Genomic DNA, 17,766 nt, shown 5'->3' with positions numbered 1-17,766 from the left:
TTTCTGTGGGGACGAACTTGGGTTCCCATCTTCTGACTAAGAGAAAACTTCCAGAGATGAACCATGGCCCTTTTTGTATAGCTTTCACTAGATTTTCCTCTTTACCAAATTTGACTATGAAAAAAATCTCATCCTAGGTCGATCAAGATCAACTGTTCGGATGGGTTCCATATATCAACTAATTTAGATCGAAGGAGGTAGTATGGCATTCGCTTTCCAAAGAGCTTTATTATGACTGAGTAACGCCATGGTTCATATAACTTGTTTTTATCCTCTTGAGAAAGTAGGATAGGACCCGTTGTTTCCTTTCCTTTTTGTTGCGTTATGGTCAATTGTAGTTCTGAAGCGAAGTAATCAGCTTGTGTTATATTTTGCTTATCTAGGAGCATTTCCTTATAAGAGGGGATTGGGTTGTGTCTTCTTCCATGACAGTGTCATCCGGTGGTATGTTAGGTGATTTGGGTGGGTTTCCATTGATTATTTGTAGTGATGGATGAGAGTTTAGTGAAACTTTTTTTTTTCACCTATTAATAATATTTTTATTAAAGGTGGGGATGGAGTTGGGGTAGGGCGGGGTGGGTAGGTGGGGGTCGGTTGGTGGGGATAGGGATAGGGTGGAGAAGATTGAAAAAGAATTTTGGAAAATATTTTTTCTTCTCTTAATAGGGAAAACATTTTCCTCCAATTGGAGGAAAATGAATTAATGAGGAAAATATTTTTCAAAACATTTAAGCCAACCAAACATGGAAAAATTGAAAAATATTTTCCGAAAAATATTTTCCTTCGTAACAAATTTCTTGTGATATTTTAACAGCTAAAGATTTTGTTTATATATAAAAAATATCGCAATAAAATACGTATTCTCTATTTTATTTTATTTGACATAATTTCATTACTGGTTTGTTTAAAAAAAATGACACATGTTATAGCTTTTATAGCATGTTTAAAATCACATGAGAATTTTTTATAGTATGTACAAAAAGAATAAAAATCTTTTATATCAACATAAATATTATAACATATCTAAAAATCAAAAATTTCAAAAATATTAATTAAGCAAATATGACATATTTGATATTACAAATTGAGAAAATGCATAAAAACCCCATTCAACTTGTCCTGAAAATTTATTTACACACTTATACTTTACGGGTGTCCTAACACCCCAGTTTTGTTAAAACAATTGAATTTATTTACTCCTTCTTAAGCCCTGGCCAGCCGCGCGTCTTAGACAATAAAATTGAGCGCGTCTTTGCTCTCTTTTAATCATTAAACAAACCTTTAAAAAAGAAAAAAAAAATTTAACTTCATTATAACCCCAACCAACGGTAAATTCATTCTTCGGCAATATTTTACCAAATCCAATTGAAGAACCCTAATTTCTTCTTCATCTAAATTCTGCCGAAATTGCATCAAATTGCTTTTTGAAGTTTTGATCTTTGAAAGCAAAGGTTAATCTTTCTCCTCCAAACGTAACAATGTTTCGCAAATAATTCAACTTTGATATTTGAGCTTGATTTTTCAAAGAACTTTGGCTTACGGGTCTTACTCCAACTCGTCAGAAACTCTAAATAACAGCGAAATCGAAGGATTTTGCAACTGGTCACTTTGATTTTGTTCAGGAAAATCAATTTTGGTGGGGCATTAGAGTTCTTCAATTTGGGAATTTTTAATTGATGGGGTGAATAAGGCTCGTTTAAAGACTGTTATTTTTATTTACTAGATATTTTAATTACGTGGCTTACTAATAAAGCGCGTGTTTCCCACTCAAGTTAATATAGTTGGGCCAGGGCTTAGAAGGGGGTAAATAAATACAATTATTTTAACAATAGTGGCGTGTTAGAACACTCGTAAAATTTAGGCGTGTAAATGATTTTTAAGGACAAGTTGAATGGTGTCTTTATGCATTTTCTCATTACAAATTTATGACTTTTAAAACTTATGCTAGTTAAATTATACCAAACCAGTTAAAAAATAGTAATGATAACAGCCTGTTTTTTCCCTTTTAAATCTCTCCCAAATTACGAGTATTTATAGTATATATATATATATATATATATATATATATATATATATATAATATATATCTATATATATATATATATTAAAGCAAGAAAGTTACCATATATAATTGACATTATGGTTAAGCCAAGTGGCAAGCTAATAAATGTCAATAGTATATGGTAACTTTATTCTATATTTGACTATTTTAGTTAAATACAAATATAATATAATATAATATATATATATATATAATTTATATATACAGAATTTGAATTAAAAGATAATTTTGAATTTATAGATAAAGTTCTAAAATTCGAATTTAAAATAAAAATAAAATTTATTATCATGTTATCATACTTAATTCGTTAATGATCATATGCAATCATGTTAGGATCTTTTGTTAATTTTTATAATTATTTAAATACCTCTAGCAAAAAAAAAATACTCCATATAACTATAAAAACTCTTTCACATTTAAAATCTTATAAGTATAGTTCTTTGAAACACTATAGTTAGATTTGAATAAAACAATTTTTTTTTAAAATAAATGTAATATATAGGGTACATGTCTATGTTTTATAATAAAAAAGAGTTTACATACAACAAATAAAAGTTTACTTACATATATAATAAAGTAAACATATATGTTGGAGAAAGAAACATCACAAAATCAGTCAATATTAAAAAAAGTTGTTTCTTTTTTCTTCTTGAAGAATATTTGTTTGAAGAGTCAATTTGCATAAATGGACATCAAACAAATAACAAAACTTTGGCTATACAATTGCTATCATTAATTTTAATTTAGCACATTCAAGGAATTAAAAAGTATAGTTGAAACCCCTTCATTTAGCTGTAGTCAAGCCATTGCAATGGTATAATATTTTTTTCATTGAAGAATATTAGTTTTTAATCATTAGATTATGTGAAAGGTTTTTTTCAAACTCAACAAGAGATAAATTGATTTCTAATTGATAGTTTCTATAGCGATTTTTAAGTGTAACAAAAAGTATATATAAAGAAAAAATTGGTATGCCGTGAAATATTTTTTTTTAAACGTAAACAAATTATTTCAAAAAATCTCTTTACTTTTTTTAATTCAAAGATAATAAAAAGATAAGATATTTTTGAACATTAGTAGAGAGTTTTAAAATTATTATAATAGAAGTCATATCATGGATAAACTCAAAAAACCGAAATCTTATGGAATATTTACATAATATCCGGCCATATTTATTTTTTACTTTTTTATAGCTAATATAAATAGATGATATAAAGACAACACACGATTATACACATATTATATATGGATTACATATAAATTACACTTCATTCAATTTTTTAATTTAAGTAGTCGGGTGAGCACCGATTTAAGCTGATTAGATAAAGCCAAAAGAAAAATATGAAATAATTTTCACCAAAGACTAAAAATATAATTAAAGTTCATATGTAGACAATTTTTATTAAAAATCATCCTTTTATAGTGAAATAAATTAATTTTTTGTAACAACAGAAATAATAACATAAAAAATAAGATAAAAAAAATAAATATTGGAAAAAATGTTAGAAAGATCTAAAAACGAGAAATAAAGATGACAACAAATTTCTTCTTATGTTTCATCTTTGTTGAGTATAAAAAATTTGAAAGTTAATCTCATCGATTTCAAATATTTTCTTTTCAACTCAAATACATAGATTATAAGATAAGGATATCTTTGAATATTTTTTTTAATTTGCATTATGTGTTTTTTTTAAAAAATTACTATTACTAACAAACTGATATGGTATTCAAATTTGAACTGGAATGCAATTTGAGTAGTTTGCATTGAGGTTAAACCAAGTATGGTGTCGAAAAATAAACTACTTAATAATTTTAAGACCATATATGCAATATTTTATAATAATAATCAACTAATTTAACATTTAATGATTCAAAGAACAAATTTTTTGTATATAGGGTATTAAAAATTTAAATTTTGGGACTAGAGATATCGATAAACTTAAAGTGGAGTCATACTGAAATAAATCCGGCCAAAGAATCATTTAAATTTTTAGATAGCCGATTAAAGTGAATTTTAAATTAAGGATAATATTTTCACTTGCATCAAAGATAATCATTATTATAATATATGTAAAGTTTTAAAAATTGATCAAAATAGAAATATTTTTTGAAAGATAAAATCATACCAAATAAGAGTTCAAGTCGTAGTATAAGAGTCATGTCATAATCAAAGAATCGTTTATATCGTGTCAACCTTTGTGTTTTGCCATAAATATGAGTTATTATTTCACTTTGTGGCTATTTTTAGGTTCCAATGACACCTATGCGAATGATGCAAAAATAAAATTGCTACTACGAGAACTGAGAAAATGTTAGTCTTTTTTCATGTAATGTTACTTAATTAATATCTAACGATTATCTATAATTATTTAGAAGGTTTAAATGTTAAGGTTATTTACATATATTTCAAATAACTCAGATATTTAACATGGTTAATGTCAAATATCAAAATGAAGTAAAAAAAATCACTAGCTAAAGAATTTTTTTATATTTTTAGATAGTCAACTAAATTGAGTTTTGAATTAAGAATAATATTTTCAATTACATTATTATAAAAATAATTATTATTGAAAAATAATGCTTTAGAAACTGAAATTTTAAGAAAAAATATGGTTTTTAAGAGATATCAACACACCAAATAAGAGTTCAAGTAGTAGTAAGAGTTAAGTCTTATCCAAATAGTCATTTATTATTTCAACATTTGATTGTATTGCCATAAATATGAGTTATTATTTTGCTTTCTGACTATTTTTAGAATCCAATGGCACTGGCAAGAATGATATCAAAAAAGAAAAATAGAATAAATGGTTAATTTTTTTCATATAATTAATATCCAATGATTATCTATATTTACTGAGAAAATGTAAATTTGAAGATTATTTACATACAATTCAAATAATTTAAATACTTGACATGATTAGTGTTCGCGTATCCGCATGAATACTAATACTAATTTATAATAATAACGGTCGAATGTAAAAGTGCTTTATTAACGAGGAAGCCTCACTTGTTTGTCTATGAAAATGTAACTTTCGAGTCAGTTGCCTCAAATAAAGACAACTCTGAAAAAGCCATTTCCCTTTTACCTCTGCTGCCTACGTTTTTCTTCTCCTTTGCCTCCCTTAGTTTAGGCTTTAACTCCCTCACAATCCTTTGGTTCTTTAAACCAACCCACCCTACCCCACCCCACCCCCACCCCACCCCACCCCACTTTCTTTTAATTCTGTTCAGTTCTCTTTATTTGTAAGACTGTCCACTGAAGCTAACCAAAAAATGCTCTCAAGAGTAAACAGTATGGTTTGGAATATGGAAGACAAAGAAGAAGAAGAAAATGAAACTGCTTCTTGGGCTCAAAACAATCCCACGACCAACAAAAATGATATGGAAATGAGTGCAATTTCTACATTCAAATCCATGCTAGATAATGCAGCAGATGTAGACTGGTTCATGTCTAGTAACAATCACAACAACATGCAAAACCAAAACCATACTGACATTTCTTTTACCCAAAATTTCACCGAAACTGAAAACAATAGTAACTTGCTTCTACAACCAGTAGATTCCTCATCTTCATCTTCAGCTTCTTATGTTTTCAACAATCTTGACCCATCTCAGGTACATTATTTCTTAGCCCAAAAATCCATAACCCCTATGTTAACTGCTTTATCTAACAACCCTTTGGACTGTGGTTTCAATTTGGGTTGTGAAAATGGTTTTCTTGAAACTCAAGCTTTGGGTGGTTTGAATAAAGGTGGGATTTTTACTGGTGGGTTTCAAGATTTGAGCTCGTTCAATTTGAGTTCTTGTACTCAATTCCCATCATCCCATTTGCTTCAATTGCCCCAAAATAGTGCCACTGGGTTTAGTCCGCTGGGGTTTAGTGATGGTTCTGTTAATGAGAATTCTCTGTTTCTTAATAGGTCCAAGTTGTTAAAACCACTTGATAATTTTACTTCAGTTGGATCACAACCAACTCTTTTCCAAAAAAGGGCTGCTCTTAGGAAGAATTTAGCTAATAATAATTGTGGCAGTTTGGGGGATTTTGGAGGTGAAATTGGTGAGAAGGAAGAGAGTGGGAAGAAGAGGAAATGGGAAAATGGGGATGAACTTGAAGATGTTAGCATTGATGGTTTCACATTGAATTATGATTCAGATGAGTTTGTCGAAAATTGTAGTAATAAGGTGGAGGATAGTGTTAAAAATGGTGGAAATAGTTCAAATGCAACTAGCACTGTAACTGGTGGAGATCAGAAAAGGAAGAAAAAGGGACCACCAGCCAAGAATTTGATGGCTGAACGTCGACGTAGGAAGAAGCTAAACGATAGGCTTTACATGCTGAGGTCTGTTGTACCAAGAATTAGTAAGGTAAGAAATTCTTTTACATCAATTTCTCGTGAATTCTTATATGATTTTAACATGTTTTAGCTATTCACAATCATCAGCCATTAGCTTCCTTTCCCCAAGAAATCGGAAAAGGAAAAGGGGAAATTGAACAATACGCGGTTATTCTTCTTTTCTAATTTGAGTGTTCTTCATTTACGTATGTAACTTTGTGCTATGCATAGTTCAAAAAGGCTTCTGAATTAAAGCTATTTGATAGTTGCATTAAGTTCACTCACATGAACTATATGAAATGATTTTCAAAAGGATCTTCTGTTTTGGACCACATGAGAGAATAGACATTACTAACTTGATGTTACATGAAATTGTCTTCTCTCTCTCTCTCTCTCTTTTATATATCTGCTTTAATTTGTTTCTTCATCCCCTCCCCCGTTGTGGGGGGGGGGGGGGCAGCCTTTTGCCATCCCACCACTCCTCAAAGTACTTGCTGTACATGGTCATAAATATAAGCTTTAGGATGTAGGAAGTAATTAAAATGCCTTAAGTGCTCATGCAAATTCTTAATGAAGTGAAGTATGTTTATGAATAACTAAGTTGAGATTTAATTCCAAAGAACCATTGGACTTGACTTTAACCTTACAGAATATTTTGTATTACCAATTTGTGTTCCTGACTACCTAATCTTAAAAGCTTCTTCTTCTCGGCAATCTGTGCTATTGACGTGCCAGTGCAAGGTGAATTTCCATGAATTGAATTGTGATTTTGCATGTTGATAGATGGACAGGGCTTCAATCTTAGGGGATGCAATCGAGTACCTAAAGGAGCTTCTACAGAAAATCAATGACCTGCATAATGAACTGGAGGCCACGCCGTCTAGCTCTTCATTGACCCAAACAACAAGCTACTATCCTTTAACACCAACTACACCAGCTTTGTCAGGCCACATCAAAGAAGAACTCTGCCCAAGTTCATTCGCGAGCCCTCTCTCTAGCCCAACTGGACAACCTGCAAGGGTAAAAAAAAAGTCATTAGCCAATATCCTGTGAAGTCTTAAGTCATCATGTATCGGTTTAAGATGATGTAATTTAGAGTTTGTTGTACTTTTAGGTTGAAGTAAGGGCAAGAGAAGGAAGAGCAATGAATATCCATATGTTCTGCAGCCGCAGACCAGGCCTCTTACTCTCAACAATGCGGGTTCTGGACAACCTTGGACTGGACATTCAACAAGCTGTTATCAGCTGCTTTAATGGGTTCGCCTTAGATATATTCAGAGCTGAGGTAATCACTTTTTGTTCAATTTACAATGTTGGTACTGTTGGATTAGGAAATGCTTTACGTGAGCGAAATTTTGTATCTAGAAAATTGAAAAACCCATCAGTCCCTGCAGAAAAGAATATCCTTCTGGAATGAGCAGAACCTATAACCATATTAAGCCTTTAAAATGGGAGCGGCGAGGATAACAGATTGTACTTATTCCTATTGAACAGTAACTCCAGATATACGATTTGATTATCAACTAACAGCTGACATATAACTTTTTACAAAGCAGTCCAAATTACTCATGGTATGTTATGTCGCCACTGAAATGAGCACCACCACGATCAGGATATATGCCGCGAATTCTGTCCTCTGCCTTTCTTGATTGAGTATAACTCTGTTAGCGTCTCTTTCCAGGAATCATGTTTTCTCCTCCTCCTTTTTCCCAATACCAAGTCAAGAAAAAGAATATAGCACGATCTGTAGATGATTTGTCATTTAATTGTTTTCTTATCCTTGCGCAGTTTGAACTTTAATGAGTCCTGGAACTGAATTCTTCTTCTGATGGACATTTTTGTTTTTGTGTAATCGCAGCAATGCAAAGAAGGTCAAGACTTTCATCCTGATCAAATCAAAGCAGTATTGCTGGATTCAGCCGGCAGCCATGGGATGATATAAGCTTCTATGGTCGACAAGGAAGACAATCTAGCCACCATTTTCAACTTTAGACTCTAGCTAATTGTTGTTCTCAGACTATTTTCAATGCTTCTTTTGTACTTTTCTATATTTATCCAGCAGCCATTGTTTTGTGTTTTCTTTAGGAGAAACCTTAACCCAATCTTTCAAAATTGAATGGTATTATTTGGGTCAATCATTCCAAGTTCTAACTTGATGTCATTAGTTGTTTTTCATTACTAGGCAATTCAATGATTTAGTGCCTCAGCAAGAATAAGCTTTGGCAATAATATTAACAGGGTTGGATTGCAGCTTATCACTCAAGGTGAGGGCTTTTTGTTATGAATGAATGACCTCTAGTTTCTTCAACCTTGCTAATCGAAACACTCGAGGACGCATAAATTTGGAAAAGGAGTAGGCTTTCCTGGTGTCAACCCAGACCCCACTTGTAGGATCACACTGGTTGGTGTTGTAACTAACCGGCAAAAAGAAACCAACAAATGCAGTAGCTTGAAACAAACAATTGGTTGTGAATTACCAAAATTTTGATATGTTCCCATGTCCAAATGTCAGTTTAACACACACCCATATCTGGAAAAAAAAATTATTTTATATATAAAAAGGAAAAAATGAACATAATGTTTGTACACCAAGTTATGTTGTTAGTCATAGTTAAGTAATAACTTGAAGTAAGAATCTGTATTGATTAGTCATAGTTAAGTAACAAATTGACGTAAGAATAGTTTAACTCAGAATCTTCATGTAAAGAACATGTCATTGCAGTTATTCATCTGGTGCATCTGTGCATGTATCAAGTGAGATTTAGTGCATATCTGCATGTGAAGAAGAAGAAGAAGACTGGATATGATTCTTAAAAAACTGATATGTTTTAAATAGGGGTGCTCAAAATGGCTACCTGGTGTCATTTCAACCCCCGAACTAGCCGGGAGAAATTCAAAAATAGCTAGATTTATAAGTGGTCGTTCAAAAATAGCCCAATTCCAAAAGTAATCGAAATTTATCCACTTTTCATGTAAAGATAAATCTGAATGAAAACACTGTTCAAAATCCGGAAAAATACTCCAGCATAATATACTGGAGTTCCAGTATAAATATACCGGTCCAGCATAATATACTGGATTTTGAAGCACCTGTGCTCCAGTCTCCAGTATATTATACTGGAGTCAGCAAAGTATACCGGTCCAGCATAATATGCTGGAAGTTCACACACAGGTGCACCGAACTCCAGTATATTATGCTGGACCGGTCTCTGGTGCAGCAAAATAGTGGCTATTTTTTATTGACTTGGTAAACGCTGGCTATTTTTGAATGACAAGTCCGAAAACTGGACAAACCGTGCTATTTTTACGAACTAGCCAATTAAGAGCTTGAACTAGACAAGGCCAGTCCACAACCCGCATCATTGGCCAGTTCAGTTACAGTTAAAGGTGGCATGTGGGCCGGTCCCGTGCCTAAGTGGGCCGGTCCTCACGGTCCCAGGTTCGGTCCCAATTTAAACGGGCCTCACGGTCCCGGCCCTGGTGGGTTTTTTGTAGGAGCCGGCCCAGGACCAGGCCCACAAACTAATGGTCCCGGGCTAAGTGGGTCGATCCCGGGCCTAAGCGGGCCCAACGAATACTTTTTTTTTTTAATTTAAATTTTATAGATGTTAGAGAAAAAAAGATGGTAATAAAAGTACCTAAGGCAATTCCTTGTAAATTATATTATATAATTGTGACCTAAATTTTTTAATTCAAATTTCAAGACAAAAATATTGTAAAGAGATATTCAACGTTGAGTTTATGGGATTTCTATATTCATATGCAACAACTAAACTTTCATACATGTAATTCCATCTAGTTGGACAAGGTTTAGGAACCTTTCTTTCTCTTAGGCCAAATTCATCGCATCTTTAAAAATATTCTCTAAGTCTACTTCTACGGTTTGAATAAAAAAGCCAGTTAAGAGTCATTTTAGCCTTTTCAATTTCAATATTTAAAATTCTCATACTATCACTCACAATTAAATGGGAAATATGAAAAATACATTTAACATGAAAAATGTTACTAAATGTAGCTTAATGTAATGGTAAGCAAGGCTACAACATTTGTATTACTAGTAGCATTATCCATTGAAATTGACATGATTTTATCACTAATGTAAAAATATCTACAAATATCTGTAACTGTGCTAGCAATAAACTGCCCTGTGTGACGTGAATTAATTATTCTATAAGCAATAATGCGCTTTTGCATTATCCAATCCTCATCAATCCAATGACTGGTAACAGTAAGGTAATCACGGTCATTACCACTTCTACCAATATCAGTTGTAATAGTAACACGACAATTTATATGAGTAAACAAATAGCGCAAATTTTATTCCTATTCGTGTATATATTTATAAATATCGCTCTTTACGGTTGTGTGAGGAAAACTTTTATAAGTAGGATTAAAAAAATTCTAATATAATGCACAAAGTGAGGGTCAAAAGGAAAATTATAGGGTAAGCACATAACAGTAACCATTTTTGCCAATTCTTCCGATCTTTTTTTGGATCATAATATGAAATACCACCGGTAGCAGTGTTAATTTTCGGTTGAAATTAATTTGACCCAGTAGTAGCCAAAGTTCCCGTCCCCACCCCCCACCCCCACCCCACCCCCGACCTCCAAAATATTTAAAAGCGAACTTCTTGCCACAAGTTTTACACTTAGCCTTATTTTGTGGAATTAGTTGAGTAAAAAATGGTCAAACAATAGATGTTTTTGTCCGTTTGGTACGTTGTCTAGAAAAAGTAGGGACATTAACAGGAGTATCAGATAGGGCATCATTTGGATTGTCACTAGTTGGGTTAACTTCAGGAGCATGACTAGCGGGTGTATCGTCATCCGGTTGAGTTTCATCAAAATCTATTTCCTCCTTATCATTTTCATCAATAGTTGGATTAGAATAAAGAGCATTCATTAATTCATAGTTTAATTGTTCACCAACTCCAACATTATAGCAAATTCACTCTCAGTAAATTGTAATAAACTATTATTGCTATCAAGAATAGCAGGTGTAGGACGGATATAGGGTTTTGGTCGGGGAGCCGGGGGCAGTGGAGGAGGAACATATTGGCCACTAGATTCGCCACTCTTGAATTTTCCCTTATTTTTACCAAAAAGTTTTTTAAGGAAGTCATTGTAATTAATCAAATAATAGAAAATAAATAAAACAAACAAAACTATAATATTAAAAATTAAGAGTTGGAACGAGTTTACCGAATTGATGAACAACTTGTTGAAAATTAATTATCGCTGAAGACTATTCACCAACTTCACAATTTTTTCACAAATTGTAATAATAAAGTAAGCAATAGTAGCAATTATAGAAGAAAATTAGAGAGAGATTGAGAAAGTTGATGATTTTGTGAGAAAAATGAAAGAATGAGGGATATTTATAATTAAAAATAGGGAAAAAGTGTAACTATAAAAAGTTTGAGGTTAAAACAAAGTTTGAGGAGGGTTAAATGACTATTTTGTAAATAGCCAATGGCTATTTTGGCAGACCAAACGGCTAAGTTTTTAAATGCCCAAATGGGAAGATTTTTTTTAAAAAAAAAATTTCGATCATTGGGACCGTTTAGGCCCGCCAAGGACCGGTCTCAAACGGTCCCAATCTTGCGGTCTTTTTGTGAAGGACCGGCCCACACCCACGGTCCCACTTCTATCCGATTAAGGCCCGTTTAGGCCCACAAGCCCACATGATCCGCGGTCTCGGGCCTGGACCGGCCCACATGCCACCCTTAGTTACCGTTAGTACTTTAGCTCAATTGTCAGCCTTAAATAATAAGAGAGGGTTGTCATCCCATAAAAGAAAAGAAAGAGAAAAATATGAGAAATAGGAAAACCAGAGTTGTATAAAGGAGAAGCAAATGCATCTTTGTAGATTCACAAACTGTTTCAGCACTAACATATATACGAGCATAACAATGATTCAGAGTCACCACAATACAAACTTAACTAAGGCTCCTAGATAAGTAGGCTGAAACACTATGCCAACTGCAGAGAAGTATAAAGCTCAATTTGAGCATGTTTTCAAACTTATCACATCATAAACCGCACTAACTGAGCAACCTTGACATGTGCTAACTCAACACATGAAGTATAAATCATGAAAAATCAAACTTTTGGTCATGGAACCTTTTGCTTTCAACAAAGTTTATAGATGCTCTTTCTGCACTAATTTGCATGCCAGACAAAACTATGAAGACAGAAAAAGAAAACTAACTTTTCACATTTGAGGCCCTAAGATCATATACTACTTTTCTTCCTAGCACAACTTTTCAGCCTCTTCTAGTCTTCTCCTTTTAATCTTTCCGAGCCAAAAAAAGCGATGAAAAAAATTACTTTTACATTTAGTTGTGAAATGTATGTACAAGAAAGACCTATTTGCTCTGGCTGTCCATCACCAATTTGTTGATCTCAGAATACTTCAGGAAGTGCCCTGCCTTCAAGAAATGACTTGAATAGGACAAGTGATCTCTCTGGTTGAGAGAAAGGAACTTCATGAGCGGCTCCTCTAACGGTGGCAAATGAAAGGATATTATCATACACTATAGTCCATCCACCAACCTAAAATGTGGAGAAAAAGAGAAAGAAGGTGAACCTTTTCATGACAGTAATATCAAAATTATCTATGGTTTTTTATAGAACGGTCAGAACTAAAGTTTTACCTGCTGCCCTGCAAACCAAACTCTATAGGGTACAGTTGTGTTAAGTCCCATCCGTTTTGCGAGTTGATGTACGACGGTGCGGCTTCCAGTCAATGGAACAACAGAATCTTGATCTCCACTGTTGTCAAGAATCACACGTTACACTACAATCTTGAATCATAAGAGATATTTCAAGAAATGACACATTTATTTACTAGCATTGGCGTTAGATAGAACTCTTCCAAGATTACTGAGATTATAATAACGGGTTGTACTGTATATGTACCTGTAAATTAAGACTGGAATTCTCTCCTTGACAAGCAATCCTACTATATAGATTGTTGGTATCTCTATGTCAAGTAATTGATAATCCAGAACGCTGTGGCGGCAGAAGGAAAATATTAGTGAATCCTCAAAAAATAGGTAAACCTTTAAAGGTGCAACTACAGAACTTATAATTTTTATACAAATCCTTTTGAGTTTTTTTGTAGCAAGTGGTTCGATGTGGACTTGTATATCTAGCATTCTAGAGTTATGAAGAAACATATTTCATTTAGTTAGCTAATCTATTTGAAGGCATTATCTGTTCTTTAGATAATGTCGCAAAAAGAAGATACTCTTAGTGCTCTATTTAGGGAACTTATGAGTTATGAGGCTACAATATGCTAAGACTTTTTTGATAAGATCAAGTTTGTTAATTGACACTGTATTATGCTATTATTCCCTTTTAGCAAAGCAAGAAATACTGACTTGCTGCAAACATCCCATCTGCGAACTCCAACAAGCTTGGCATGAAGAGCCCTTCTTACATCTTGTCGGTTTAAGTAATTGACAGTTTTATCGTCGATGCAGACATCTATCTTCTCAGTATCAGCATTTTCCTAGTAATTAGTATCAGTAAAACATAGTCAATATAGTTCGATATGACATTGGAAAAGCCTAAAAAAAATAAACTGAGAAAGTATTGGAACATGAACACAGTTAGTTTAAGCAATGACTTACTTGGGGACTTATAATTTTGGATTGTGAGAGCACCGACGAGAGACAGACGTCCAGGGTAACGTCGTATTTGTCTACGAATTTACTTGTTTCTCTAGTTACTAGGCTCATGACTCTTGAACACATTGGTGATACATTTTCCCTGTAGTACTCACTCACGTAACGAGAATAATTGCAAAAAGAAGTGAACATTTTGTATGTGGAATCTGATATTAGTCCATGAGACCAGAAGTATTCAGCCCTTGAGTTGAAGTCAGTCGCGAATTCCAGAACCGGATTACCCAGCTGCCATGACAAGAGAGAAAAAGAATAGGATTAAACAAGAACTAATTTTTCGATCTCAGATAAAGTTGTCTCCGTCTGACCCAAACGTCAGACGTTTGAGCTGTGGAAGCAGTCACTAATGCTTAGGCTGTCTACGTCACACCCCTCAGGTGCAACGACCATTTCCCGAACCCAATGCTTTGTGCATTGGGCTGCCCAAGTACTACAAGCATCATGCATTTCATCAAATGAAACTCATTGTTAACTTAATCCTACAATTTTGGATTGCAAATGTGAATTAATAAATGAATTCATTAAGTGATGCTCACTGCAACTCCTTTCAGATTGAACAACTTTTTCTTCTGGTTAAGCTCAATCATGAGCTTGGCAAGTTGAGGTACATAATGGCCTGTAATTGACATACCAAAAATATTAATAACCAAGAAAGAGAATGAAAATTAAAATATGTTCGCCCGCTTCGATACTTAGGAATTTCATGATAATTAATGTGTCCAAGAAAAGAATACCTGCATAACTTTCCCCAGTTAGAAATAAATTGTTGTTTCTATATTGTGGGAATTTGTTGAACCAGCGTTGTAAGAACACAACATTGTCCCTAGCTTAAAACATTAAGAAAAGAAAAAAGTGGAGCAGCTTTAGGGTGTGTAGAAAAATATAGAACAATTAACATGTAAAAACTCACAGATAAATCAGTAGGATTTCAGTATCCTTATCAAAGTTAAAGCTGCTTTACTTTTCCTTTACACCAAAAAAGAAAAACTATTTAACTACTCTAATCAGCACAAAAAGAATGGTGATGGGCATCACATGTGCATTATAGAAAAGATTAAAAGAAACAACAAAAAGAGCAAGCTTTTGGAGATCAACTTTTCAAGTCAGAAAATGAAAATATTATCAATGTGAAATCCATGTTTAATGCAAGTAAACAGACGAAACTATAGTTTTAAGTAGCTAACTACCTGTTGTCTCATCATTAACTGTCTCATATGCAGATGTATTAGTTGAATAAGAGAAGCCAACTCCAATTGGAGACTCCAAATATAACATGTTTGCCTCTGCAATATTTCAAGAAAAAAATCACTTTCAGTGAAGATACCAAAATCATTTATAACAACACCACCACATTTGTGTAATCACAAAAGTGGAGTCTAGAGAGGGTAGTGTGAATGAAGACCTTACTCCTACCTTCCTACCCCTTTAGTTAGAGAAGTTGTTTCCGGTAGACCTTCGGCAATACCAAACTCATTTAAAAAAGGGTTGCCCGGTGCATTAAGCTCCCGCTATGCACGGGGTCCGGGAAAAATCCGGACAACAAGGGTCTATTCTACGCAATCTTAGACCGGAAATTCTGCGAGCGGCTGTTTCCACGACTTTAGCCGTTACGGCTAAGGCTCCCCTTCACCAAAATCATTTAAGGAGGAAAAAAAAATAATGACAAAATTCCTTGAATAGAACAAGATTCACCTTTGTTCCAGCTGTACTCATTCTTAACAAGAACTTGTCCATTTGGTCTAAAAGGACCATTTTCAGAGAATGCACCTACACCTAAAGAAGAACAACCAGGTCCTGCAATAACAAATGCAAATAACTCAAGTTTGGAACTTTATCAAGAGACCAAATTGTAATGAAAGTAACTTTTGTGTACCTCCATTCAACCACAAAACCAAAGGCTTAGAAGCAGGATTTGTTTCTGCTTCAACAAAGTAATAAAAGAGAGATCTTTGTTTCTTGTCATCAACAGTAACATAACCTGAAAATTGTTGAAATCCCACTTGGGGTTGTCCAGGCAATAGTATTATTTTGTCTGGATGAGGAAATGCATTCCGAATTCCTACAAAAGCACAAAGAAGAAAGAAGAAAATAGATAATGCCATTGCTTTTGAATTTTGCAAAGTTAATGTTGGAAACAAGAAAAAAGAGCTAATTGAGTGAATATGGTGTGAGCTAATAGAGTTGAGCTATATACTGTGGTTTAGTGGAGGACAGAAACAGAAAGTCATGGACTTAATAAGTGGAGGGTATTAAATAAATAGCATGCCTAATATAATTACTAGTATTATAATCAAAATGTCATATTTTCCTGTCCGTAAGCATGAAAATGTTGAGCAGAGAGGGACATGTACTAGAGACCAAAATGACCAGAGAGATAAATTGGAGAAATTCTTGATAATTAGCTGGTCCCCATATTGTCTAGATTGGTTTTGTCAGCAGATTTAGCACTCAACAAAGCAAAGAGGGGTTGTTTTCTTGGATGTGAAAGGAGAGGGTAGGGACAATGGAGACCCTAGGAATTTGCTTTTGAATTTAGAGTTTGTTCTAAGTTTAGTTTCCCAATAAATGGATATACTCCCTCACTTTCAATTTATATTAACTCATTTGACCGGGCACAAAATTTAAAAAAATAAAGAAGATATTTGAATTTGTGGTATAAAATGAGGCACATATATTTTGTGTGGCTATAAATCATTGTATAAAGATAAATTATTTTTAAATAAAGAAAGTGATCATTCTTTTTAGCACAGACCAAAAAAAAAATAGGTTCAAAGGTATGTAAAATGAAAAATCAGTATACACTCTGTCACTTTTTAGGTAAAGGTATGTTTCTTTCTCCAGAGTAGCTTTACAGTTACTATCAATGTCTCAGTAAATATAAGAAAATGACCAGACTAATTGTTATGTCCAGTCTCCACAGAAAGAATTTTTTTAAACTTCATCTTCAAGGAAAAATTATACTCCTGTTACATAATCATATAACAATTTCAACATACCAAATATATCCCCACAGTATATTAGGTCGTGAAAGAGTAACATATATGCATACTTTAGTCGTATCTTCTAGAGCTAGAGATGTTGTTTCCGATGAATACTCGGCTTAACTGTAGAGGCGGACCCAGAATTTAAGTACAACGGGGCACTACTGTATGCTAATTACTAACGATAAAATTCGACGGGAAACTATTTTAAAACTTAATGATTATGATGACTTATCATCCAAAGATAAACAAAATAAAGTTCTAAGGAAAAAAAAAACGAACACAAAGGGATTTCTTCGCAAAATGGGTGCTATAAAAAGGGAAGGTATTTGATTAAGCATATATCACACTTTAAAATTTCTAGTTTCTAATTAAAGAAGGGGTTAGTGATCAAAAGGGCGTTCAAACTTTAAATTATCAAAAACTTAGTAAAGAAATCAATATTAAGGGCATGTTAATAATCAATTTGAGGATTTTAATTTTAAGGGAGGAATATAAAAAAGAAAAATTAATTAAGTAGACTATTATGTGTTAGTGCTAAACTATAATTAAATTCTAAAAAAATATAAAAATAAAAAATAAAGTAATTTGCTAAGTATAAATTACCTTGTATTCAAAGAATTAAAATATAAAATAGAAGAAATGATAAGAACTAAAATAGAGAGGAGCAGACAAGCGGAAGCTGGTTTTGGATCA

The 17,766-nt window shown here is 33.2% G+C and overlaps 2 protein-coding genes across 2 annotated transcripts; one reads left to right on the top strand and one right to left on the bottom strand.

The window, feature by feature from the left end:
- Positions 1 to 5,273: 5,273 nt before the first annotated feature.
- Positions 5,274 to 8,547, top strand: LOC104228092 (transcription factor ICE1-like). Its single transcript, XM_009780493.2, has 4 exons — positions 5,274 to 6,427; positions 7,180 to 7,416; positions 7,511 to 7,681; positions 8,255 to 8,547. Exons 1-4 carry the CDS (start codon positions 5,336 to 5,338, stop codon positions 8,336 to 8,338), a joined length of 1,584 nt encoding a protein of 527 aa, XP_009778795.2. The 5' UTR covers positions 5,274 to 5,335; the 3' UTR covers positions 8,339 to 8,547.
- Positions 8,548 to 12,387: 3,840 nt separating this feature from the next.
- On the bottom strand, positions 12,388 to 16,303 carry LOC104228086 (serine carboxypeptidase-like 45). Its single transcript, XM_009780488.2, has 10 exons — positions 15,963 to 16,303; positions 15,782 to 15,883; positions 15,277 to 15,372; positions 14,824 to 14,916; positions 14,626 to 14,705; positions 14,036 to 14,317; positions 13,784 to 13,914; positions 13,320 to 13,412; positions 13,055 to 13,172; positions 12,388 to 12,953 (listed from the first exon to the last, which is right to left on the bottom strand). The coding sequence occupies exons 1-10, from the start codon at positions 16,189 to 16,191 to the stop codon at positions 12,804 to 12,806; spliced, it is 1,374 nt and encodes a 457-aa protein (XP_009778790.1). The 5' UTR covers positions 16,192 to 16,303; the 3' UTR covers positions 12,388 to 12,803.
- Between the last annotated feature and the right edge of the window lie 1,463 nt (positions 16,304 to 17,766).

Source organism: Nicotiana sylvestris, chromosome 6 (genome assembly GCF_000393655.2).
Source record: "Nicotiana sylvestris chromosome 6, ASM39365v2, whole genome shotgun sequence".
In the NCBI taxonomy this organism is placed as follows: domain Eukaryota; kingdom Viridiplantae; phylum Streptophyta; class Magnoliopsida; order Solanales; family Solanaceae; genus Nicotiana; species Nicotiana sylvestris.
The sequence above is the reverse complement of the archived record's forward strand: the minus strand, read 5'-3'. Positions and strand labels throughout refer to the sequence as shown.